This window comes from Myodes glareolus, chromosome 18, assembly GCF_982192425.1.
Source record: "Myodes glareolus chromosome 18, mMyoGla1.1, whole genome shotgun sequence".
NCBI lineage: Eukaryota > Metazoa > Chordata > Mammalia > Rodentia > Cricetidae > Myodes > Myodes glareolus.
The window spans coordinates 38,597,309-38,624,375 of record NC_142043.1 but is presented as its reverse complement, the minus strand read 5'-3'; the positions used below and the strand labels follow the sequence as shown (position 1 = coordinate 38,624,375).

Here is a 27,067-nt window from a genome sequence, read left to right as displayed (position 1 = left end):
CTGACTCTCCTCCCTGTGAAGGAGGATGTAGAATAAGAGTGCCATCTACAGGCCAGAACTGCTCAGTGTTCCTGGAAGCAACCAAACCCTTTTGTCTAGCCCAGAGGAGGAAGAAGGCTTGGCTGCATCCTAGTTTGAGGCTGTGACCAAATGTACCAACTGACCAATAAGAAATCAGGCTAAAGGTCCACTTGATACTCATCCTAGTCTTGGACCAGACCACCACTTCTCTCGTTCACACGCTAAAGAATGATGGTGCCAAGCATTCTTTGTGTGTGTGTGTGTGTGTGTGTGTAGTTTTACTTCTAATTCCTCTAATATTTGTTAAATGAGGCAATCACATAGAAAACGGGTGATTTGCTGGTCCCTTCTGAAATTCATGGTACAGCTCTCACCAGTCACGAGGGAACGTCTCAGAGCCTTTTCAGGACCAGCATCTAAGCAAAGTGAAAGAAGATACCTCCCGAGCTCTGTCAGCAGGGTCGTAGTGAGGCTTGGGCTCTGGAGCATGATAGCTTGGCTTGCTCCTATCCTGCTGCGGCTGCTGCGGCTGCTGCTGCGGGTGCGGCCTCCTGTGGTCGTGCTGTAGAGACAGGAGATATGCTTGTTCTTGTTGCAACTGCCTCTGGAGCCTCTCTGCCTGCCGGTGCTCCTCCATCTCCCGCCATCGGCACTCCTTGGAGAGGGAGAGGGCAACACTGAATCTGGGGACCACGGCGAGCTCATCTCGTCTCTGAGTCCCTTCTTGACTTTTGTTTGTTTAAATAGGACTTCCCCTCTTGTATAAGAGCAAAGCAAATGGTTGGGATTTTAAATAGCATGTTACCTGTGTAAAATCTGACAGCATTTGCTAACTGTAACATCATTGCAGAGTAAAAGAATTTAATTAAACATCAGATTCAGTGGTATATACACACACAAACTCAGCAACAATTCTACACATGCACGGTGAGCCTGACACCTTCAGCATTTTCACATTCACTGAATGCCAAGTTCTGTTTAAAACATGACAGGCACGTGCTGAACAAAGCAGTTAACTTACTAATGGGAAATAAACAAAGACCAGTTTACATTGTGCTTGACAGCACGACCACAGAGGACACCGTCACTAGAACCTGACTTCCACAATAAAACCAAACAGCTCTGACAGTCACCACTTGGCCAACTTAGGGGAGGGACAGGCCCTGTGGCTTGGGAATGGGACAGAGGCGGGGCGTTACCAGTAACATGGCCTGCTCCTGGAGCAGCTGCTGCTGCAGGATTTCCAGGTGCCGCTGCTCCTCCTCTAGCTGCCGCCTGATGTACTCCTGTCACACAGAAATTACCCAGCAGTCAGTACATCCAGAAGGAAAGCATCAGTCACCTGTGTGGGCAACCAAGAACTACTCCAATAAGCTTCACAGCAAACTCACCAAGGAATGCACACCTAACCTAAAAACAACCTCTTGCTGGGGCTTTTGCAAAGGCTTCAAGCTGGCCAGTGCAGTGCAGGGAGGCTAGGGCACCCCAGGGACACGTGGCAGTGTGGGAGCTCCGCTGTACAATGCTATTACCACACCCAACACAGAACTGTAAAGGAGGTCTTCCTCTTAAGATGACAGACTCCACAGACACTGGAGCTGAATTAGGATCAAGGGATTCTGATGAGTAAATATCTGCTTATGAGACATCATTTTAAACAATCATGGGTCAGCAACCTTTGAAAACTAAAACCCAAATCTGTTTAAGACCTAAAACCAAAATAAAATAAAACCAAAAAACCCAAAGACAAATTGTGCTTTTGCTAATGATCTGAAAGGTACCTGAATGACTATAATCTGAAGGATATGGTCAGGGATCATAGGTTATGGGCACTTCTCTACAAGTAAACTGGCCCAAGCTCTTGGTGATGAGCTTGTGTTTGTGTATTGTGCACAGTGGGAGAAAATGACCAATCTGTATCATAACGGGAAAAGGCAATCACATATGAAGCATAATACACAAAGGTAATAATGCTACTTTGACCTGCCTAAAGTCCGTAGTTCAAGCTCCAGTTTGGGGGGAGGAGTGAGAGGTGGGAACATACTCAAACTTGAAGTTGTACCCATCCTATTTGAACAAAGCGATGAGGAGACCCTAAACCCAGTTCCATCAAAAACAAGCTGTGTGACCTGCTGCATTTGTTCAAGTTTCCATTATGTTTTTTCACTAGAGAAATGGAATATGAGCTAGATATGAAAATCTCTCTGGAACAAAAGCATTTTACAAGAAGTCTTTCCGTCAGGAAAACAAACACTGCCACCCCTGCATTAATGAAAACTACCCACCCGCCCTAGAAGGGGAGCAAAGGAAGGGTTCATGGGAAAACTGCTCCATGGAGTTGGGTTCTGTCTCTTTAGATGCCTCCTACTGACCAGCCCGTTTCATGGCACATGCCTTGAAGTAAAGAGCCAAAGATATGGGCTGCACAGATGCTTAAGCTAACCATCGTTCTGGCCAGAAGAGTATCAGACAACATAAAAACAATGCCCTATAAACAACCTCAGGGCATCATATCTTACAAAGCAGACTGAGTCCCCAAGGCCAGGTCCCTAGTCCCTGGCTCCCCAAGATCATTCTTAGCAACTAAGTGTCTTTGTGATGGACATGTGGCCTTAGCTGTCTGAAAAACGGAATCTGAATACCAAATCATATATTTTTTTAAGCAAAACAGAATTAAACCCTAACTTGAAAGTAAACAAGTTACTATACTCATTTATGCTCTTCCTTTAAAATGAAAGAAAACGGGAGGAGAAAAAAAAAATCACATGCTATCCAAACCACAAAGATTCTGACATACAATGATCAGAGAATATGAAACACACACTTGCATGGGAATGCAATGTGTACTACAGCAAGTTTAACAGAGAACTATTATTTAGCAATCAAAAAGGAAGAGCAGAGTAAAACAGAACCAATTTTAAGAAATCCTTAAAGTGCAGTGTACTTGCTAGTCACAAATATTGTAAAGGTTAAGATTTACTTATATTTTGTATTTATGAGTGTTCTGCCTACATGAATATTTGTTGACCATGTGTATGCATTCCTGGGGAAGGCCAGGAAGAGGCCATTGGATCCCTGGAACTGGAGTGACGGGGTTGTAAGGGATCATGTGGGTGCTGAGAACTGAATCCGGGTCTTCTAGAGGAGCAGCCAGTGCTCTCCCCTGCTGGGCAAGCTCACCAGCCCCTATTCACAAAATCTGAACAACTGCAACTTCCACCACAGCAGTAAAGCAGAAGCACCACCCTCAGGCCTCTCACAATCAACACAGCAACACCCCGTGACTTCTTGACAAGTGACATCTTCACAAATTTGTAGCCCTCGGGGATAAACATGATAAAATACTAATGACTGCCACCACAAACAAACAAGCAATGCTGTTAAGCTTCAAGAAGAAGACAGTAACACGTAGGCTGTACCACGGAGGTTCAAACACTCAGTGGTGTATATGCAGACCCAAGCTCAGACACTCAAGGTCCAGGAGGAGAACGAAGGACAGCAGCTGGATCATCCCATTTGGAAGTTAAAATCATGGTCTGAAAGTACTTTAAATCTGAAATCCAAGCACTATTCAAATGGTTCCCATTCACTGACTTCTTTATTCAAAGTACAAAACAAAGAATGATCAATGAAGACGAGAAAGCCAAAGAAACTAAGAAAAGTTATTTTTTGTTTACATATGGTTTAAGAAATTTACAAATAAACTATAGAAAGCAATACCAAAATTAAAAGCATTACAAAAAACTGTTTCTGTTAAATATCAAAAAAATTTTTAATACTACTAATACATATATATATATATACTCAGTCACTAGATATTTCAAACATTTATTACAAATTCCCTTACAGTTGGTTTTTAATTTCCTTGTCTAAAAAGTTAACACCACCCAGACACCTGGAGTTCACAGTATGTAAGCCGAGACTGTGAACATATATTCAGAAATCTGTCACGTGTCACACTTGTCAAGACTCTGGGTAGTCTCAAAGGGTCTCTACACTGTATCAATTTTTTTTCTTTTTGAAGGTAAGGAGTCAAGTCGTTAGTGTTTCCAATGTGTTTAGACACTTAAACTTCTGAGTGTAATATGTGCACGCACACAGGAGAGTACATTTGGCTACCAGTCCCCAGCTCAACAGGATAGCAAATACTACGATTTGATAAACTAACCTGCTCCCGCTCCACTCTCCTCTTCTCCTCCTCAGCCCTTCTCCTCTCCTCTTCTTCTTTGCGCCTCCTCTCCAGTTCCTCTAGACGCCTCTTTTCTTCTTGTTCTCGCCTTCGCTGCTCTCGCTCCTGCTGCCTCCTGGCTTCACGCTCTCTTCTTTGTTGCTGCAGAAGAAGAACTGTGAAGTTACCAGGGATCTGCTGGCTGTGGTTCTCGGAGATCTGCTGACAGTGAGAAACCCCCTGGACCCTGCAGCCTCTTCTGGCCAGGTACCATGCAGTGCCCCATAACTACTGCTCACGGGTGTAGTGTTCCTTTGAGCTCTGACAGGGTTTGTGTTCCACTACAGTCATGTTCACTGCCTACTGAACCCCACCACTCACTGTTATTCATGGCATTACTATCTAGGACTCTTAAATCAGAACAGAAAGAAATAAATGATTAGAGGGTAGAAAAAAAGGACAAAGAAGAAAAAACAAAAAAGTATCTTAAAAATTAGAAGTATGCATGAGAAAAAAGAACAAAAAGAAATGGGCATTGGCAAACAAAACAAGTATCACTACTACTGCTGGGAATATCTCAAAGTTACCAATGAATACCTGTGAGCTTCTATGTTCCTGGCTCTGTAAACACTTACCATTTAAAAATCACTTGCTGCACCTAATATAATTTTCTTTACAGCCCTAGGAAGTCAGGATCTCATTCCTATTGTACCTCAGTCCTACTACACAGAAAACAGGCTCAGAAAAATAAAATGGCCTGTCTAACGTCACTGGCCAAAACGCCTCTACTGGAAAAGCCATTCTGTCTATGAGGCTCATTCTATAAGTACACTCTACCTAGCACCCCGACAGATAGAGTGTCAAACCAACTCAGGAAACTCAGCCTGCTCCAGACATGCACAGTGTCCAACAACACAGCTACTTCCCTAACTGTTCTTGCAAAATGACACAGCACCTGTCAGTAAGCACTAACATGCTGTGGAGTCTAAAGTTTATTAGTTCTTTCTATGAATATGAAAAATGCTAACGTTCAACCAACGCTGTCTAATACATGGCTACTACACACTACCGCTAAATTGTAGCTTGCACACATAAAGAAACGAGTCCACTAGTGGCTTCTCCACTGGACAATACCTCTACAGAATATATCACTGTATCAGAGAAAACTGATACAGTTCACAAATTCTGTGATACTATGGCTAACAACAAGATTAAATAAAAATACTATATCACAAAGTTACAGTGGGTACACAACACAAGGATTTGTTAGAGTTTAGTACCCCATCTGAATCTTCCCCACACTCCAGCAGCGTCTAAGGCATGTCCTGTGTGTGCTGGGCCTGGACAGCGGGGTGATGTCCCACTGAGACTGTGCGGTCTGTCCAACCGAGGTCCACAAACTGCCCTGCTCTGCAGCTTTTAGGATCCCCTTTCTGTCTTCAATACAGGGACTCAAAGATGACATGGGCCTTCACATGGGCTTTTCTTTCTTTTGGTTTTCAACTGTCTTCTGAATATGCAATAAGTTTTTCATTTCAGAAACTTGTATCTGTTGGTTTTTGATTTTTGGTTTACTGTGTAGCCCAGGATGGTTTTGAATTTTCAATTCTCCTGCCTCTTTCTGAGTTCTGGGATGGCAGAATATGCCAGACAGAAATGTGTTTTTCAGAGCTAGAAATTATGTTTAACTATTTTCTGTATGTTCTTCCTATCACACCAATGTCTTAGAATGTCTGTTAAAGGTGATGTGGGGCTCCTGAATCAAATGGTTTTCTTTTGTTCTATTACCCATAAATTTGTCTTTTCTTCTTTTCCTATTTTCTAAGAGTTTTTAAATACTTCAGGAATTCTTACTACATTAAAAACAAGCAAGCAAGCAAGCAAACAAACAAAAACCAACCTCAGGGGCTTGAGAGCTGGTTCAGAACTTACGAGCACTGGTTCCTCTTCCAAAGGACTCAGGTTCAGTTCCCAGCACCCACAGGGTAGCTCACAACTATCTGTAACTCCAATTCCTGGGGATCTTGTTGGAGGCCATGGGAGTATACAGTAGGTGATAACTAGTGTCCAATAGGCTGACCTATTATCAGATGAGTGACTCTGATAGGGAGCCCCACTTGGTAAGGCCATGGGGTCACTGGTTATAGATAACTGTTTGTCTCTTCTGTAATTTCTCTCATGAGTCACTTCATTTCTTCCCTAAGAACAGTTTTGGGTGTTTTCCCACTGCTTGTGTATTTATCTCCTGAAAATATTCCATCTACTGAACACACATATATCTCTGGATGGCCAGGAAAATGACTTCTCATTAAGCTGTATGATTTTGATATATGCAGAAATATACTAGAATATGCTTCATAACTAGATCTATTGTCCCACGAGGACTGTGAGGCACTTAGAAAGCCGCTTTGCTCCCTTTATTCTGACTAACAAGAAAATAACAAATGTCTCCTCAGTCTAAGACAACTGCACACAATCAGCTCGTTTCTGCCTCAGAGCAAGTTCACACCAGACTGAAGGTTTTTGTGAATGGAGTATGAGAAACCAGACTGAAGGTTTTTGTGAATGGAGCATGAGTTTAAAACTTCACAGCTGTACACAAGGTCAGAGGCGTGGGTGCCTAACCAAGGTTACTAACACAAAGTCTAAAAAACCCTGTCAATTCTTCACTTGCCAAAAGTAACTGATGAAACTGTGTCTCACAGCTCATCTCCCTGGGCACTGGGCCTGCCCTCTGCTCACAGTCACTCCAGAGACCTTGAACTTTGTGTGTCCAGGGTCAAGGGTTCTGCCCTTGTCACTCACCCAAAGGAATGTGCTTCTTACCAACGAGATTAACTCCTGTAAAACTTTTTATCATAACTTCAAGCCTCCTGTAAAAAGTGTTTTTACGCTAGATTGAACAGAAAACTACAGAGAATTGAAACCAAAGATTTAAAATTACAGAATTGGAACTAAAGAATTAGAAGCTAAAGAATTATAGACAATTAGAACAAGAGAATTAGATCTAAAGAAGAATAAAAGAAAATTACCCTCAGACACTGTGCAAGCTATTATAGAAATCTTTCAATCCTCGCTCCTGAGAAGCATTCTCTGAGTTAGCCTGGGTGGTGGTCAGGGGCCAGGACTTCCAGACCACTAAAGGATCTAATGCTGTCTTCTGGCCACTGTGGGACTGTGTGCACAGGTAGGTATAGGTAAAACCCCATACACTTAGAATAAAATAATAAATCTTAAGAGAAAAACCTCAATTATTGACTGAAAGTTTTCAAAAGGCATTTTCTTCTTAGTGTTAAATGAAACGTTTTAGCAATTTAAGTCCTTTGAAAGCATGGTTATATTTAGTCCCCTCCATGTACACATTACCTTCCTGAGAGGAATATATGGTGACTGTGTGTGTGTGTGTGTGTGTGTGTGTGTGAGAGAGAGAGAGAGAGAGAGAGAGAGAGAGAGAGAGATGCTGGGGACTGACTCCAAGGCCTCAAGCATGCCAGGCAATGCTCAGCTACTACTGAGCTCCCCTGTCAGCCTGTGTGTTGTGATTTTTTTTTTAAATCCGACTCGTGACAAGCACATGGCATCCTGGAGAAAACTGTTGTGATTGTACTCAGCATCTCACACTCAGAGTGATGGAAGACTGAACTATCTATTCAGAGATGAAACCCAATCAAATCCTAAGGTAATCTTTGCATATAGTACAGACAAGCTTGAGGAATAACTGGTATATGTGGGTAGGGTATCATATTTTCAAACCACAGCCTCTGTTTCTCATGACATAAAGTCTCTGAGTGGTCCAAAGTGCAAGATCTCCTGAGAAAATTGGGAGTGTAGGGGACAGGGAGACGGTAGAAGGGAATAGGGGAGGAAGGAAGAGGAGTGGAAAAATGTATAGCTCAATAAAACCAATAAAAGAATACTAATAAAATAATAATAAAAAAGTATCCAAGACTCAGATACTAAGACTCACATCTAAGGATCCATTTTCAAATGAGTACAGTATCAACAGTCACTTTTCAGAGATACACACAGGACTAGAAATGACTGATTTATCCACTTGATAAACCTGTATTAGCAAGTATCGTGGACATATGAAGATGAATTTAAACAATGAGGCACATGCAAAGATTCCTGAGACTATCCCATTAAGCAAGGGGAGGAATGAATGAATGGCCAAGACAAAGAACAAGACAATTTCTTTCTTACTTGCCCTCCATAATAGACTTGAATAGTCACAAGTATAAACTGAAACAAGAGTATTAAACTGCTCTAATTTAGGGAGGAGAAAAAGAAGACAGGTCCAGAAAGAATCACCAATGTTCAACCCCTTAGGTAAGTGGAGCAATGAGTGGTCTTGGCAGTAGCTGGGAAAAGAAAGGGCAATGCGCATTCATAGGGAAAGCAGCGCCAGACACATGCTGCAGACAGCAGCGGAGGAGCATTTAGACTCCGAGAGGGGAGAGTGCACTGCATGCACATTCAAGGCAGGGCAGAGGTGGACACCACAGGACAGAGGCACTGCTACACTACACACCCTCCCCACCACCCTCCCAAGACCCAGAATCTGAGAGTCTGACCAAGAATCAACAGGACAGTTGTGAGCAACCAAAGCTCTTCACATTTAGAAAGACTGTAACAGCAGAAACCAAACAACTGACTTTTCAAATGTATCTTATTAAATAGCTCTTTTTTTTAAAGGTTTATTTGTTACTCTTTTTTTTAAGGTTTATTTATTTATTATGTATACAGTATTCTGCCTGCAGGCCAGAAGAGGGTACCAGATCTCATTATAGATGGTTGTGAGCCCCATGAGGTTGGCAAGAATTGAACTCAGGACCTTTGGAAGAGCAGCCAGTGCTCTTAACCTCTAAGCCATTTCTCCAGCCCCCTAAATGTCTCTTAACAGATGATTAATATGAAAGGCTGTTTTCATGAAAGAAAATAGCCTAAATGAAATGAATCTCCTGTTAATACCTACAAATATACTAGCTTAACCTTCTCTGGTTTTCTTGTATTAATTTAACAAAAATCAAAGTGAAAGATTGCATGATGCTATAAGAATGATTCTCAAGGTCTCTCAAATCACAGATTTTCTTATTACTGAAGTATTCTTAAGTGTGTTAGAATAAATGCATACTTTTTGAGCTGTTAAAATCTTCCCTAAGTCTGCCATACTGATACAGCTCTAAAGCCCATTCAAACATGACCTGAATTTACTAGTGTTAGTAATGTTCTAGTTACCTCCATTCAAGAGGCTTGAGAACATGCTACTGCATACAGTGTGTTTGCTTATGTTACAGTTCTGATCACCTTTTAAAAGAGAAAAAAAAATGACTGGAATTTCTCAAAAGAAAATTCTCCCCATAAGATACCAATGTTTGCTGAATTAAATTCTTCACCAAATTTAACTAAAAATAAAAGCACAAGACTGCATGTCAAAAGAACATTCAAGAACTTACAAGAGGTTCTTATGAACAAGATAGCCACTGCTGACTGACTGACCAGACTAGGCCAGGCCTTAGCTTCAGGGCCCTGGGTTGCCAGGCCGGGAATAAAGCAGATCTTTAAAGCTGGAGCTGTGAAAAAGGCAGCGCCAGGCCAAGGCCGACCCTGTAGTCAGATGCTGATGATTTGTACAACAATGGCCTTTTGTATGTGAAGGCAAGTGAGGAAATGTGTGGAAAGCCTCTGAAAATTCTCTGAGGCAAAGGAGTTCAAATTTTCCCTTCTATGATCTCAGAGCCAAAAAACACAACAGACACAGGATGGCTTATTAACTCTTACTGAGAAACTATGTCTGCCTAATGTTAACCCCACTTCACAAAGAAATTTTCTTTTCTCTCACTTCCCTTTACTTTTAATGTACTCACTTCTACCTGCCCCTCTAAACTGAATAATCCGTGTGTCCTCCTGGGGAGAGGATCTACAGAGCACACACTCCATGTCCACCCTGCTGAGGAAAGCAATCCCCAGTCACAGAGTCGCAGCTGAGACTCCAGGGCTAAGCGCTAATGGAGTAGAAACCATTTTTTTAAACACCCACAGAAAGGACAGAATAGGGAAGAGTAGGTACCCTGCTGCAGTGTTCACAGACAGAGAGGGGACGGCAGCAGGGAAGGGAGCCAAGAGCTTATGGAAAGACTGACCTGTGTGGACTCAGCATGCACTCCCCTTCTTCCTGGGACTAAGAGAATGTGACAGAAAAAGCAGAAAGCTACAAAACTAGAAAACCAATTCCCAGATACCTACGTGAGCTGAGATGTAAGAACAAGCTCCTGTGTTGGAGATTCTGAAAGGCTGCTGGCTGACCAGAACTACTGGGAGGCGAGTTTCTTGGCTGTGTTTAGCATCTTTAATAACCATTCACTGCCCACTGTGTCTGACCTAATAGCCATGATTACTAGGTAAATCCTTTGGAGTGCACTAACACTCCTTGCTTCCAACAAAGGTTAGGAGGTCATCAGAGAGCAGGGCCTGGGGTGTGTAATAGGCTCTCCTTAGCAAAGCAAGGAAGACTTCCTGACAGAAGCATCTTGACTTGTTTGTCTTTGCTCAATCACAACAACTTCATAAAGCTGTAATGTAATGGTAATATGTGATTAGGTATGTACTGTAAAGGTAATGTGTATTAGGGTATTGGGGTAACCCGGACTGTTCCTAGCCATGACCACTCCCTCCGAGGCGAAGGCTGCATCTGCACGCTTATGTACAGCACACCAGCAAACAGGAGAAGAGCAGCTGGTATCTCCTAGCTAAGCGAGTGGCACACAAGTACTTCTGAAATATATGGGCCTCTGATAGGAAGAAAGAGGACACACCTAGCTGCAGCAAGACTAGTTTTAAGGCAGGGGCAAAAAGGGGGGCTTTGTACCATGGTCCCTTACTCCTTATTTTAAAGCATCTCTGGCTGGCCTACTGAAAGGAAATTATTTAGGCTTTGGGAACTTTTAAATTATGTTTATTGAGTATGCACATGTGAACAGCACGCTACCACAGGGCACACATGGAGGTCAGAGGACAACCTGAAAGAGTCTGTTTTCTCCTTTTATCATGTGGGTCCTAGGGACTGAAGCTCTGAGCCATCCTAGTGGCCCAACATTCACTCATCTCATGAATGGGGCTGCGTATCTCCACCTACATTGTTCATAACGGGAATTTTTTTTTAAGGAATTTTTATTTCCATTTAAAGGGAGGGGGGCTAACCTAGCCTTTTATTGAAAGGGTTACAAATTACTCAGTCTCAAAGATTTCCAAATTACCTTTCTGGAACCTAAGGTTCAAACAATGCTTAGAACTGCCTCCCATTAAGGAAAAGAAGCTAGACCTCCCAGAATCCCAACAAGCAGATTCCAGTTGTGAGAACACTTGCCGTTCCAGTGCCTAGCTCTATTTTTAAGGTTTCTTTTTTATTGTTTGTTTTGATCAACTCTATCCCCTCATTCTCACCCCTCCAATTTCCCTAACACCACCTTTCCTCTATTTTTTTAAATTTTTTTCTTCACTTTTAGCAAATGAGTATTTAGCCTACATGTATTTATGTGTAGCATGTGTGTGCTTGGTGGCCATGGAGTTATGAATGGTTGTAACCCACACATGGGTACTGTGAACCAGATCTGGGTTTCTCTACATACAAGAGCAACAAGTGTGCTCTCAGCCACCGAGCATCTCTCCAGCCCCTCCCCTATGTTTAGGAAAAGTGGGATCCGCGGTGACCCTGAGTATGAATTTACACTCGATCATGAACTGGCAGACTGATAAAAATATCTCTAACCCACTAGGCATCAATGTACTGAGTGAAACAAAATGGCCAAACACATCGATGAACTTCAGCTGTCTTCACTGTATAATAGTCACTGCCTACTCACAGAGAGGCTAGATGCCAATCTCACTCCTACAACCTGAAAGCCACTGTCACCGCCTGTGTTACAAACTCTAGACAATCCAGTTCATAATAGCCCCACAGGGCAACTCTTACCACCTGCCTGGGCAGTGGAACTAGACAGGGTCAGAGCTCATCCCAGTACCTGCAGTAAGCCTCCAAACTCATCCCAGTTTTCCAGTCTGTTCACAAAACAGTGAGAAAAGCCTTAAATATCCTTTAAAGAGATTTGCAAGTAAGCTTTCAAAAGTCCTACAAACACTAATTTTTTCACTATAAAAGTTCTGAGTATTTACATATCTCCCTTTGTGAGGCACACACTAGTTTCCAAGCAGGGAACAAATCCATAGGACAATAAGAGACACCGTGCCAGCACACTCTGCTGCATGACCTAGGCAACAGCATGGTTAGTTATTTAAAGACACTCTGCCAGCATACTCTGCTACACGACCTGGGCAACAGATGTTTAGCTATTTAAAGTAAACCCCACTGGAAATGCCATTACAGGGCTTATTTCTGATGATTCTTCTACTAGGAAAAAATTACAGAGGTGGAAAAATATATTCAAATCAAATGAAAACAAATGATTGTGAGAAATTAGGGGCTGTGGCATGGTAAATAAAAGGCAGTCAAAAAAAGAAAATCAAAACACTCTTGATTCTCAAGAGAATTACGGGGAAACTACATTTCTGTGAATTAAAAATAAAAACAACCTTTAAATAACTACATTACCAATACTGAGACTATTAACGGCGTAAATAAACATGGTGCAAACTGCACTTGCCTGCCACAGAACAAAATTATTCTGTTTTCTGAATTTCTTACTCCTTTAAAAAAAAATACATTTGTTGTATGTGTGTGTGTGGTGCATGCAATGCACATGTCACAGCACACGTGTGGAGGTCAGAAGACAACCTGCTAGAGTTCATTCTCTCTAATATACTACCTAGGACCTAGGGACCAAACTCCAGTTGTCAGGCTTGGTGGCATGCATCTACATCCATGGAACCATCTTCTTGGCCTGAATTTTTTACTCTTAAATCCACCCCAAAGTTAAGGAATTTTGAGAACAATCGTTTTCTTATATATAAAAAGTCTTAAGTGTCAGAAAAATACAAAATTGAGATCCAAAAGCCAAGAATGGAAAAGAAATCAGGTCAAGTCTAAGCAAGTCAACTTAAATACAATGGAAACACTACAGAAAGCTGGTCTAGTGCCATCTTCAGGACAATGGAGATCTACACCTCACAATACACATGTAACCTAAGCGTTAGGCAGGCCTTCAGCATGTTTTACAAGGAATACATTTCTAAGGTCAAGGAATGTGAACCCTGCCAGTCCAAAGCACAGGCTTCCCTTCAGAAGGTCTGAATGGCTACAAGAGGGCCTGCACCTATTGTCTCAGTACCACATCACCTCAGCAAGCTGGAGGGGTGTCTGGTAACCAACAGATATGAGTATAGAAAAGGAAAAGACCAACACAGATGTCTCCTACCTCTTCCAGCCGCCTCCTCTGTTCCTTCTGCTGTTCAATCCGTTTCTGCCTCTCCGCCAACAGCTGCCTCTTATACTCCTCCTGCTCCCGGAGCTGCTGCTCCTGGAGAAGCTGCTGTCTCCGCAGAGCCTCAGAACGCTCCTTGTTCTCCTGCTGCAGTCTCAGGAAATCACGGCGCAGAGTCGACTCTCCAGGCACATTGACAATGGAACTGCAGAGTGAAGAGGGCTGTCAGGGCTTCATGCATCACCTTGGCTCTGAGGGCACCAAGAGCACGGTGCCCTTCCTCTTCTACGCTCAGCTCACTTAATGAGAACTTAGCCCAGGTGTTCAATCAACAAGTCCGGGACAGCTATGCTTACAGCTCAGAAGGCTTGTGTCATCCTTTATCATTACCAATGTCTGAAAAATCAGTTCTAGATGCTTAGTAGGCACTTATACATGGGACTCCCCCATCAACTCAACAACACACTGGAAGACTGAGCTCACTTTCTTTCACTTCAATGGTCTCTCTTTGGCCCTCTTATTTTCCATCATCACAAAGAAATGGCATTCATTGGTGCTCAGCATTCCTTCATTTTCATCTGGCCAGCATCAAGCCTGCTCTGCATTCCCTACCACTGCTTTTTAGGATGGGGACAGCAGCAGGTCCCAAGCGAGCCTTGCACAGGACGCTGAGTTAGTACTGTTCTGTCTCCCCAATCCTATATCACCCAGAACAGCAAGAATACAAACATGCTTCAATTCCTTTAACTACATCTGCCAGTGTGTATCTTACATATGCCATTTTATTCTCCAAAAACAACTATAGTGGTCATGAAATCAATTCTAATTTTCTGCAAATTTTAGTTTGAAATGGACTCAGATTGTTTAAGTTATCGTAGGACTTCTTAGTAAAATTTCATGCCCCTCTTCAAACTCTTATTTCCAACACATTCTCAACACTTCTATCTGTCTTCGTTTTGTCCATTCTCAATCATAGGTAAGATCAGCTGGAATGCTATCATTACTAAAGTAAAAATATAAAAAAGTAAATCCCTCACTCAGCCTCCTGCTTAATTTCACTACACTTTGGGAAGTCAGAGATAAACCAAAATGTAGAACACTCCCTAAGAGAGGAAGCCAAATGCTGGTAACCGCAGTCGCAGCAGGAAGAAATGAAGCTTCGGGAAAGGTTTCAACAGCTGCCTGTGAGCAGGATGTTTCTTTGTGTGCAGGTCTGACTGTTCTGGCTGGCAGAGGACTTGTACCACTGTGCCTCCTGGAGCACCAAATGTCAGCAGCAGTATTTCCTCAGCCCCAAACATAAAACTGGGTTAAAAACAAAACACTACGTAACAGTTTGGAGTGGGGAGCTGCTCACAGACATCTGTCATGAGGTGAGGATGGCGGACAGGAAGCGAGCCAGTGCTCCATGTTCCTGTGGAATGCCAGCTTCAATGGAGCTTCATCTCTCAGGGTCCTTACCTTGGCTCTCCTTCCTGTTCAGGCACTTCCTCCTCTTCCTCCTCACTCCCGCTGTACTCATACTCGGTTTCATCTAAAAGACAAGCAGGAGCGTTGACACATCCTGACAGGCACCTGAGGAGGCCAGCATCTCCAGAGGCATGGTGACCAACACAAGATGCTCTCTGTGAACATAGTGGTTGGGAGAACTTGCACAGAACAGATGCCGACTTCCCATATCAATGGCAGTAAATTCCCTGAGCTGGCCACACTCCCTACAGAAGTGCTGGGTTTTCAGCACTGATAAATTCTTATCTGTGGGATTTTTCTGTGAGAGAGTACTCACAAGAAAAATAGTGCAACAGCACCAACATATTCACAAAGAAATATATTATAACAAACTAAATATAAATAGATGATACATATATACATGATAGAGATAAATGGTAGATAAGTAGATAGGCACAAAAATTACCTACTGAATTTAACCAAAGCAACCAAAAATCATAACCAAATTTAATTATTTTTACATTTTAGCTTCTAGCAAGATGGCAAGAGAGAAAGCTTTGCTAAATGAAAAGAAACATAGGAATAGGCTTTGCAGTAGCAACAGAATGAAACATTCTCAAGAAACACCCTGAAGGGGCGGCAGAGGGAATGGCAAGAGTCTGAGGATGGAGCACAATAGGATGCTGTTGGCGGAAATGATGCGGCTATGGCACTCCTGAATTCACAGCAGCTGTGGCTAGACAAGACAAGCACAAGATCATCCCAGCCAAAATGCTGGCATAGATGGGGGAGGCACTCTCCAGGCTCCCCCGCTTCCTAAGGAGCTACAGGTAGTCCATAGCTGCTGGCAAAGGATTGCCATTTTTATTTGAGGGTCTGGCCTCAAACATGGGGATTTAGAAAGTGCTGAAATAAAATTAAAAATCACAAGTAACTTACTAGCAAAATTACAGCAGAAAATATCTCAAACAGAAAAACAAGTGGGTATCCACACACAAGAGCTATTCAGAACCCCAAATAGACATGGCCAGAGAAGACTCACTCCTCACATCACAGTCATGGTTTCAAAGATGCAAAGCAAAGAAGCAATACCACAAGCTGTAAGGGGAAAAGCCAACTTACCAAAAAAAAAAAAAGCAGAAATCTCAAAATAGCATCAGATCCTTCATCTGTAGCCTGAGAATCCAAGGAAGTATAGAACAATATATTTCACACCTTGAAATAATTAACTGACAACTAAGACTGATGTGCCCAGCAAAGTTATCTTTAAGAATTGATACAGGGGGGAAAACAATATTTCAAGACAAACACAAATTAAAACAATTCATGGCAATTGAATGCTTTTCAGCATGGCAGAAACTTCTTAAAGGAAAAATATGTACAGAAAAGAAGGTTTCATTCACAAGAATACTGGAAAGATCACATTTCATGAAAGAAGCTAAAGAACAAGCCAGAGCCAGGTGCCTGGGGAAAAATAATCAGTCATGGGCAACAGAGCAAACCAGAAAACCCCCAATCCTAAGAGGGGAGGAGCAAAGAAAAACTAATGATCCAACTAACCAGAATAGCAACTAGGAAAATCATAGGAACTAGCGATCCCGTCAACAACGGCTAAAAGTAAGAACAGCATCAACTTACCAATAAAAAGATAGAAATGAACTGGCTGAATTAAAAGGACAAGGTAGCTGTCTGTTGTCTCCAAGAAATACACTTAGCTAGTAAAGACGTCCAAAGATTGAGACAGGAGCTAGAAATAAACTGAGCAAGCCAGTGAACAAGCAAGCAGAGCAATTGCTGTATCTGATACAGTAGCTTCCAAACTAAAGTCAGAAGAATAAAGAGAAAGAAGTACTACAAGAAGGAAAAAATTCACCAAGGTCATATAATAGTTGTAAAGATTCATTCATCAAATACTGTGGCTACCAATTTTCTGAAACTAATAGTAAAAGATGTGAAAGGCCACATACATCCCAACAAAACAAGAGTGGGAGATGTCAATGCTCAACTGCGACAGTTCTTCCGAACTAAAACTCAGCACAGACACTTAGAACTAAACTACACCAAAAGTCAACTGGACTTAACAATAACTGTAGATTATTCCACTTTCACACAGAAAAACCTCATCTAAAATTGACCACATTATAAGCCACAAAACAAGCCTCCGCACACAGATAAGTAGAAAAAGTAAGTAGACAGAAAAAGAATCCCTTTACCTTAGCAGACCACAGTGCAACACAACAACCACAGACACCTTGGATCTCCAACTCCTGAAAGACGCAAATGAACAAGAGAGCAGTCTACTGACCCTCGGAGCACCGCCCAGCAGTCCTGAGAGAGAAGGTTTTTGTTGTAAGTGACCACATTCAAAATTCAGAGATCTCAAACAAAGCTCTAGAAAAACGAGATGCTAAAACAAAACCCAGCAAATCTTAAGAAATTAAGATGAGAACAGAAAGGAATGAAACAGACATGGAGAGAACAATATACAAAAATCAATCAAAAGACCTAGTTCTATGAAAAGATTAACAAGATTGACAAAGCACTAATTAAACTAACAAAAACAGAGAAAACCCAAATTAATATAAATAAAGATGAAAAGTAAATTGTTACCAGATTCCAATGAAATCCAAAAGATTGTTACAGAATGCTTTAAAAACTTATATTCTAAAGGACAGGAAGACCTAGAAGAAATAAATCGATTTCTAAATGCCTACAATCTGCCACAGTTCAATCTGTGAGATATAAGCATGTAAAGAGGTCATTAACAAGCACAAGACTGGAGCAATGCCTAAAGGGTCTCATAAAGACAGTTCCAGAACGGACAGATGTATCACAGGTTGTCACCAAACATTTAAGGAGGAACTAACACCAATACCATTCCATCAAAGTGAAGGGGAAGACAACCAAACCCATTCTATGAAACCAAGATGACCCTATCAGCAAAACTGAACAAAGATTAATAAGAAAAGAACATTAAAAACCAATTTTTCTAATGAACATTGAGTGAAAAATTCTCAATAAAATACTTGCAAACTGTATTCAAGAATATATTAAGACTATATACCAGAACCAAAGTGTTTTCATCTCAGGGATGCAGAGCTGTGCACAACAACAAATGCAATACATGATATAAATAAACTTCAGGACACAGTTCAACGCAGAAAAGGCATTGGACAAAGTTACATGTGTTGACATGAGAAAAATCCCAGAGTCTGGCATTATGGATCACACCTATAATTCCAGCACGTGGAAGGCTAAGACAAAACAAATATGCAGCATGAGCTATAGTGAAGTCCCACCATAAATGGATGGATGGATGGATGGACGGACGGATGGATGAGGCCCTGAAGAAATTAGGAACACAGAACGTAAGAAGACACTTCAAAAGTAGTAAAGACTATAAATGACAAACCTATAGTTAACATGTCCAGAGGTACTAGATGGGGGAAAATGAACATAGCATCTAAAATCTATAATTAGACACTAATATAGTACTACAAGTCCCACAAAACTAAAGCAGTAAGATATAAAAAGAATAAAAATAAGAAAAAGGTGAAGGTATTGCTAATCTCAGACACCATGACTCCATACTTAAAAGATTCTACAGATCCCACTTTGAAACTCTCAGATCTGATGATCCCCTTTCATTAACTTAAGGATACAAAATTGAACATACAAACCCCAGTAGCTTTTCTATATACCAACAGTAAACTTTGTAAGAAGAAATAAAAGTATACAGGAATAACCCTGGCCAAGGAAGTGAAAGGCCTTTACTATGAAAACTTTAAGTCACTTGAGGACAACATTACATAAGAAAACCTTCCTGTGCTTAAAAAATAACCCAAAAATCCATATGAAACAGAAGATTCTGAGTAGCCAAATAAATCCTAACAGAAAGACACCTTAATATCCGATCGCAAATGACACTTCAGAGTCACAGCGACCGACAGAGCACAGTAGTCTTAGGAGTTGCAGTGACAAGCATCTTACAGGAGGCCCTCTCTTACAATGTTTACATATGTGTGTCAGTGTGTGAGTATGACACAAAGCCAGATGGAGACCCCGAGGGGGGTTATGGCCGTTTACTGTGGCTTCACGCTTGCAGCGTACGTATACATACAGGAAGGTAGAAGAACATGCGGTAGGAAAGTGGAAAGAGAAATGTGAGGATGGGAAAGGGAAAGGGACGACAGGGAAGGCAGTGGAGGATCAATAACAACAACAAAATCCCTGTATCTGAAAAGGTTAGGGTGAAGCCTTTAACACTAGTTTATAATCTTCTAAATTTTATTCAATGCTATGTTAGGAAAAAAGTGAAAATAAAAGAGCCATAATACCTTTCTCCCCCCTCTTCTTCCTGGTCCGGTCTATATGATCCTTCAGCTGGATTCGAACCTGCCTTTCATTGGGCTGGTCCCTTATGAAAGGGTGTTTCAAAAGCTGCTCTGTAGAGGGCCGCTGCATGTAATTCTTCACCAGGCAGCCTTCTATAAAGCTGAAAAATTTCTTTGACCTGTAAGAGGAAGTGAAACACATCATCAGACTTCTACCAAAGTACAGCTCCAAAACAGCAGTGAGAAGCCTGAGAAGGAGCCGTGCTGGGAGAACACACGGAGCCCAGGACTGAGGGCAAGGGGGCAGGGGCATTAACGTGGCTTTACACTTGCAGTATACCACTAACAATATACCAGAAACCGTTGTAAAAGAAGCCAGATTTAAAGGAAGAGTCTAAGGCTAATGTCACTCAGTTTCCACCACATCAGGGGGGTAGAAAAGGTAAGAGAATAAACAGAGGAAGGGCTTCACTAGGGAGGGGGGAGGACACAGACACATGGAAGATGGGACTGAGTGGACAGCACATGCAGGAGCACAGATGAAGATAGTTGTCTGGTATCTAGAAAACAAGAACAGAGACATGAGCAGAGGGTCTGCCTCAATGGGCAAGTGCAGGGCATTTTGAACCCACTGATGCTCCATCCAGTCCTGCACTGGTTTGACTCATCAGATCCCACTGCTTGATGAACAAAGGCAGAAATAGCAGATTTTCACTTTGGGCGAGGGCACAATGACTTGTCGCCGACATGTGTGCCACTAGTCACTTTCTGAGCTTTGCCCTTTTGCCATTTCTGGCCCAGTGCATGAACACTCATACCTAGCCCTGCCTTTGGTTGGAACATTTAAAAGTGTGTGTATGTATGTATGTATGTATGTATGTATGTATGTATGTATGTGGGCGAGAGATGGTTCAGAGGTTAAGAGCACTGGCTGCTCTTCCAGGGGTCCTGAGTTCAATTCCCAGCAGCCACATGGTAGTTCACAACCATATATAATGAGATATGATGCTCTCTTCTGGCATATAGGAATATATGCAGGCAGAACACTGCATACAAAATAAATAAAATCTTTTAAAAATATATGTGAAGTAGAGAGACAGAGACAGAGAGAGAGAGAGAGAGTTGTGTGTCATACGCATGTGGCATGCATGTGTGGAGGTTGGGAACAACTCCATGAATTCATTTATTTTGCTCCTTCTACCTTTACACAGGATCTGAAGATCAAACTCAGGTTTCTAGACCTTACAAGGAGACAACTTCCTTCATTCACTGAGCAATCTCATTGGCCCAAGTTAAGTCATTCTGATACTCAGTTCTGTGACGGTCTCTGGGTAAGCCTTTCCTGGCAGCACCCCACCCCAAGTTAAGAACACTTCCTCCGGAGATATCTGCAAGTCAAGTTTGTACACTATAGTTTTGTTTCTTTGGTTCATATTGAGATGGGTTCTTATTTTTCAACTCGTCAGTCATGTTCAACATTAACCATACCAAAAGAGTATTTTAATAAATTTTTGTTGAATGAATGAGCTATTGATCTTTAAATTTACTTCAGTTCTAATTATGTCACTTCGATGAAATTTCCTTTCTATATCGTGTATTTTCAAGCTATTTTTTCAGTTTAACCAATATTTATATGTACATCTATCTCTGTTAGACTCAGTAAGAAACATACATGTAAAATAAAGTAGAGGGAATTTAAGTATACACAACAGCAGGTATATAAAGGCAGAAAAATAAAACTATGTCAGTGTTTGAGCATAAACCAAAGGTACAATATTGTTATTCTGAATTGGGAACAAGAAGACTGTATTCAGGCAATAAGAACATGAACAAAAGGGCAAAAGTATCAGAGACTAAAGAGTCACTTTCTGAGGCTATTATGAAAGGCAGAAGAGAATGCAAAGACAGGTCAGGATCACTTCACAGAAGGGTCTAAGGTTAAAGAGGAACATGACAGTCTATGTAACATGTATAGTACAGCATACACAGATTACCAAACCTTGTACTCACTAAGATCATTCATGGAATTGACTAAAGAAATAAGTGCTGACTCAGATTACCAAACCTTGTACTCACTAAGATCATTCATGGAATTGACTAAAGAAATAAGTGCTGACTCACTACACCAAGATTCTAAATTTTGGGACTCATTCCCTAAATTAAAAAATGCTTATGCACCATGTCCACCAGACAACACTTAGGAATCAACCAGATATGGTATATTCCTTAAAATCAGTAAGTGAATTCTTCTGGCAGATAAGCCACTGGCCATCTCTGATAGGCATTTCTCCAGAAAAGTAACCGAGATTACATCTGGGAAGTAAGTCAAATCACAAAGGAAGAAGCCGACTGTACTTTCAAATACTTGGATAAGATGAAAATAGTGGCGTAAATGAATCAATGTAGTATTTTACCTAATTTAGTTAGACAGAGTTTGGCTTAAGAACCCATGAGGTATCACTCCTCATCTGTCTCTGTTAGCATATGCTACATGCAAATGGTTAACCAAAGTTTACATATAATGGAGACAGTGCGAGGTATTCTTCATACAGAATACTGATTTGTAATCCTCCCAGAACAGAATCTCATTAATCAAATCTCACAAGGAAAAAAAAAAAGGAAAACAAACCACTTAGTTTAGCACAAGCTAAATAGTTCCTCCAGCCCCTTAGCTTGAACCCTGGGAAGCACCCACTACACACATTTGCTGTCCTGGCATTGGCTATCAATGATGCCCAGAATCATCATCTCTCACTAATTAATACAAGGAACTAATCGGGGCCAAAATCTTTGCAACTGTGTGGTCCTTCAGCTCTCTCTCTAAACACTGGTTTAACAGAATTAGGCAATTCTTTTACTTAGCATCGATTTAAAGGTTAAAGGGTGTGTAAAGAATGGAAAAAAATCTTGCAAGGGAAAGAAAGTGAAATGTGTTGAGCACCAGGAGAGTAAACAAGGAGAAAGTAGATAGGAGGGATGGTGTGTGCACCTACAGCTGAGGGAAAGAAAGTCTGCATGGCTCAGAAGACAGGCAACCAAGAATACAGCAGCCAGAAGAAACTGAAAGACCAAATCCAGATGGATGGACTGACTGTGAGGCCTTGTGTGTATTTCAGAGAGAGTGACAAAACCTGAGAGGGAGTAACATTAATTAATTGGAAAATTAGTAAGATTTTAAACAAGAGGAAAATGGAAAGCACAGTAGTGAGGCACAACTAAACAGGCCGCATGCACAGAGGGCACAGAGGTAGGGGTGGGGAGACAGCCGGGCCAGAAAGCATGGGGTGCTTGAGTGCAGACAGGAACTACCAGACAACATTCACAGGGAGTTAGGCAAAACTCTCAGCTCCTCTCCCAAAAAAGACACTGCCCCTCCCTTAAAGATTTAAAGTTGACCAAAGCACATGTCTTCACAAGCTGCAATTCTAAACGCTTTGCTCAGCCGGTCATCATGCCCACCCTCCGTGAATGCCAGAATTCTGAACAACAAACTCAGAAAGCAGCAAGGAGAACGGGAGCTGGCTGCCCGGTGGCAAAGGGTCATTCTGCTAACCAGCTCTTCTGCAACAAAGAGGTGTGCCTACCTGCCATTCTATAAACCATCATTATAGTAACTGCCCCCTTTTCAGACACCGTCTTGCAATATTATCTAGATGCTTCAAACCCCCACGTTCAAACGTTCCTGTTGTAGTCATGGGGCCTGCAAGCATGCACCATGGCCCAAATATCTTCCATCAATATTACAGTCTTATTACCATAGCACTTCTAACACATCTTTGCCATTTTAGTAGGAAAATGTTCTGCGACATACCACAGTTAAAAGATGTTTAAACATTAAAACATAACCTTTTCTCTATATTATGGAGCTTTCAGGTGTCACTAATCATAAGTGTGTAATCCAAACTACGTATCAAGAACAACAGCACAAAGAAATAAATGCACTTTAGATTGTTTGGGGGTGCTGACTCTTGTTACTGAAATTAGAATGGCCAGAATTTTATCCCAGAGCAAAGTGAAATTATTGGGGGTGAGGGTTTTGGAGGAAGGGAAATTCATATACAGCTTACCATTTTTTTGACTTCAGTCTGGGAGGAGGGTTTCTAGGGATGAGAAACAGTGCTCTCATGGGATGCATGTCACAGAGAGCTGGGGAAAGGAGACGGCTGTGTCAGTAAGGCACGAATTTACTCATTCTTGACTTCGGGATTCATTCACAAATAATTTCAAATACTCTATCCCACTATTCAACTGCCATGAATGTCAAGCAGCTGAGATGTTTTTTACAAACCCTAGGCCATATCTTGAATTTATCATTTAAAAATAGCAAAATATAAGGAGAAAACCAACAATTCACAACTTCAAATAGACACTGGAAAGTTTTCATAAATCAAACACAAATACTAATTCAAATTTAAAAGGAGAAAATACTGAAGTCTTTAAATCACCTTTATGATTGTAATGAAATTGGCTGTTTCCATAAGTCTGGTTTCACATAAGCGGCTTGTGAAGGCCTTCAGAGCCTCCACGCAATATGTCTGCTACTACAGCTAGAGTCATCAGGAAGAGCACAGCTGAGTGTAAGCAGTCTTTGTGATTACTGTCTGTATTCACACAATCCAAGTAATGCAAACTCAGCAGACATGCACACTAGCATGTCACAGCAGATGAGACACGTTTCTAGGAGAAACTTATAAATGTGGAGTGGGGACTAGACAAGCAGACACCAGTGTCCCAGTGTGAAAGAAAACTAAGGCAAATGAGCCAGCAATAGGTCCCCTGTCTCAATATCATACAGATGCACAAGGACACGGTTTCTGCATTGTAACTCTTTCTTTACGGCCAATAGTTTTTCATTCATTCAACAAATATTTATTCAACCACTATGTACGAGGCATTATACAGTTTGTGCATACCTTGCTGAAGCAGACCAGGAGAAAATGCTACACATGTTTTCTTTCCTTATTTTCTCTACATTTCTATTACAACCTTAATTAAATATCAATTTCATGATCAATCAATTTACTGATTTAACCAAAGGAAAAGAAAACTCAAATCTTCACAAAAAAAAAATCCATAAATAAAAGACAGTATCTCAATTTGTAAAGTCAAAATAAGAAACAACAAAATTTTAAAGATTAGGAACCTGTTCCAAATGATATTTTTAAATGCAATTAAGAAAAAATAGCCCTTATTAAATCTGGAGCCCAGGAGGATTACTGGTTACCAAGAATTCACTTTACATCTAAAGCCACTCTTGTTGGTGTGCCCTTCATCCACTCACTCCACTGGTTCTGCCCAGTGGCCCTTGGGTTCTTACAGGTCATCAAGTTATACAGAAGAAGTGAGCTCAAAAGGAAGAAGTTACTCACGGGGGGCACCTTCTGCCATCTCAATTGCTGTGATGCCACAAGACCAAAGATCACTCTGCAAAAACAAAAAGAGAATGTTCTAGATACCTATTTATATTTCTGGACAGGCATACAAATGAAATAAATGCATCCTTCAGGGAAACAAAGAAACATTACCTCCCCAGCGCCAGGAAATATTTGCCATTTACTTCAGCATGATATTATTCTGACAATGTTGGAAGGTGTTTTCAAATTTTAGCTATATATTAATAATAGAAAATTATAAACTCTGCAATATATTTCTAAATACTTGAATCAAAAGAAAATTCCTCTGCAGCAAAGGTTTAGACTAATCCTCATTAACTGGGTATTTGAAACAAATACTGAGCTACATGGGTAACAACTGAAATATGAACTCAGTTTTAACATCATTTACAGGTACAATAACCACTAATGCAAATGTTTTGGTTTATTGACAAATAAAACAGCAACATAGTCAACCTGAATGAGATTATTAAACACAGGTTTTATGTCTGGATAAAAAAGGTGCATTATAGTTTCAAGTCCCTAGAGGTCACTGTATAATCACTTCAATTTATTTGTATAACTAAGAGGTTATAAAACTCGTTACACAAAAATACTATAAAATTTCAGAGGATGCTATTATAAATTTTGATGGTATATTAAAAAGAAACTGTATCTGATTCTAACGTGTTCTTCAAGATAAAAGGGCTGCTAGGGGAGGGGCATCGACAGGCTCATGAGATCTGTGCCTGGCTGGCTGTTTGTAATCTCAGTGAGATCACAAATGAAGCAACAGATCAACAGTCCTCTGCAATGCTAGCGACCCATGGATGGCCCAGGAGAACAGGTGGGTGCCACTTACCCTGTAGTCATAAGTAGCGTCTGGGTTCTCATCGCAGGCAATGACCTCAGGAGCCATCCAGTAGGGTGTGCCTATGAATGTATTTCTCCGGCCAACCGTCCTGTCCAGCTGAGCGCTCACACCAAAATCAACTGAGGGAAAAAAAGCAAAGAAAAGTGGAGCACAATTAACAAAGAAGAGAAAAACGCTGAGGTGTCATAGCAAACACAAAAACACTGCTTTGTCAACTGCATAACTGTTCAGGCAGAGCCATGACACCAAGAGCCTGTACCACTCCAGAAGAACCTAAGAGGCCTGGCCCCAGACCAAAAGAGGACCTGTTTCTTACAGGGACAATAATGATGTTTGCACTTCTTAAAAAATATGTGCATCAAAACAAGTGCAAATTAAAGAAAGCCCCAAGTTTAGGAGAATGGACATAGAGCCCGTCCTAGATTAGCTCCACAATGCACAACTGTGGTTTTCTTGGAAAGAACACACTGAAAGGTTCCAGGTTAGCAATAGCCGTCTGTAAGAGTTGTTTCCCAGATCCTTGCTTTCCCCACTGTCAGAGCTTATTCAGCATACAGGCCCCAGGCTAACACATGAAGACACAAAGGGGCCTGTGAGATGGCTCAGCAGGTATGGAGCTTAAAGGAACTCACTGTACAAACCTAGGAACCTAAGGTCCACGCCTGGAGCCTAAGGATGGAAAGAACAGGCTCCAGTTATTCTGACCTCCACATGTGTGTTGTGGCATTTGCCTTCACATTAACACATCATATGCACACTCGTATATGCACACACACACACACACACACACAGAGAAAGAGAGAGAGAGAGAGAATATAAACTTACAATAAACATTCCCCAGAACAACTGGGCCTTCAGTTGATTTTTCAGAGTAACTTTTACTTCCCACGAATTTAATGATGGTGGTCGAGAAAAAAGTTAAAGGACGGGAGGCAGGGCTGGCAGAAAGCCCACAAGCTGGGTGTTTGCCCATCAGTATTGGCCCTCTTCATCATAGCCCACACACTGCCATGAGCCAGCAGGAGGGTCGAGAACAGGAGCAGCTCACACAAATAGGTCTACAAAATGCTGGACAATTGGCAGGGGCTGCACATTTCACCTCTGTGTACAGAACAAGTTCAGGAAACTGCAGGCTTACTTGTTGAATGCTCCTCAACACAAGACAACAAAATCAGGACAAAGACTAATTAAGCGTTCTAGAACCCTGGCTAGCAACAGCAACCGATAACTGGGTAGCAACTGAAGGGTATCATAGTCTCGGTGCCATGAGGTCAGTGCACGGGCACACCTAACCAAGTCAGTCGGAGCAGGGGCAGAGCAAGTGTCCCAGCTTAGCCCTAGGCAGACTTTCCACATGTCAGCGCATCTGCAGAGAGCCAGTTAGCACAGGCACTAAGGAAGAGAGCAGTGATCTGAACTCTAAAAAGCAACTTTCATGGTTCAGACTTTTGAGGAGAAGGGAGACTAGATTG

General features: G+C 41.5%; 1 protein-coding gene across 50 annotated transcripts in view; it reads right to left on the bottom strand.

The window, feature by feature from the left end:
- Map4k4 (mitogen-activated protein kinase kinase kinase kinase 4) overlaps positions 1-27,067 on the bottom strand; it is a 145,013-nt gene that overhangs the window by 25,859 nt on the left and 92,087 nt on the right. For 28 of the 50 annotated variants that reach the window (XM_085679557.2, XM_085679555.2, XM_085679567.2 and 25 more), the window contains exons 7-15: positions 25,584-25,714; positions 24,719-24,773; positions 23,417-23,495; positions 19,353-19,528; positions 15,028-15,100; positions 13,561-13,771; positions 4,190-4,351; positions 1,221-1,307; positions 461-676 (exon numbers count right to left, since the gene is read on the bottom strand). In XM_085679557.2, the coding sequence (XP_085535683.1) occupies positions 461-676; positions 1,221-1,307; positions 4,190-4,351; positions 13,561-13,771; positions 15,028-15,100; positions 19,353-19,528; positions 23,417-23,495; positions 24,719-24,773; positions 25,584-25,714 (1,190 nt within the window). The remainder of the gene's footprint in view (positions 1-460; positions 677-1,220; positions 1,308-4,189; positions 4,352-13,560; positions 13,772-15,027; positions 15,101-19,352; positions 19,529-23,416; positions 23,496-24,718; positions 24,774-25,583; positions 25,715-27,067) is intronic. The other 22 variants (XM_085679561.2, XM_085679560.2, XM_085679572.2 and 19 more) reach the window with 1 other exon arrangement.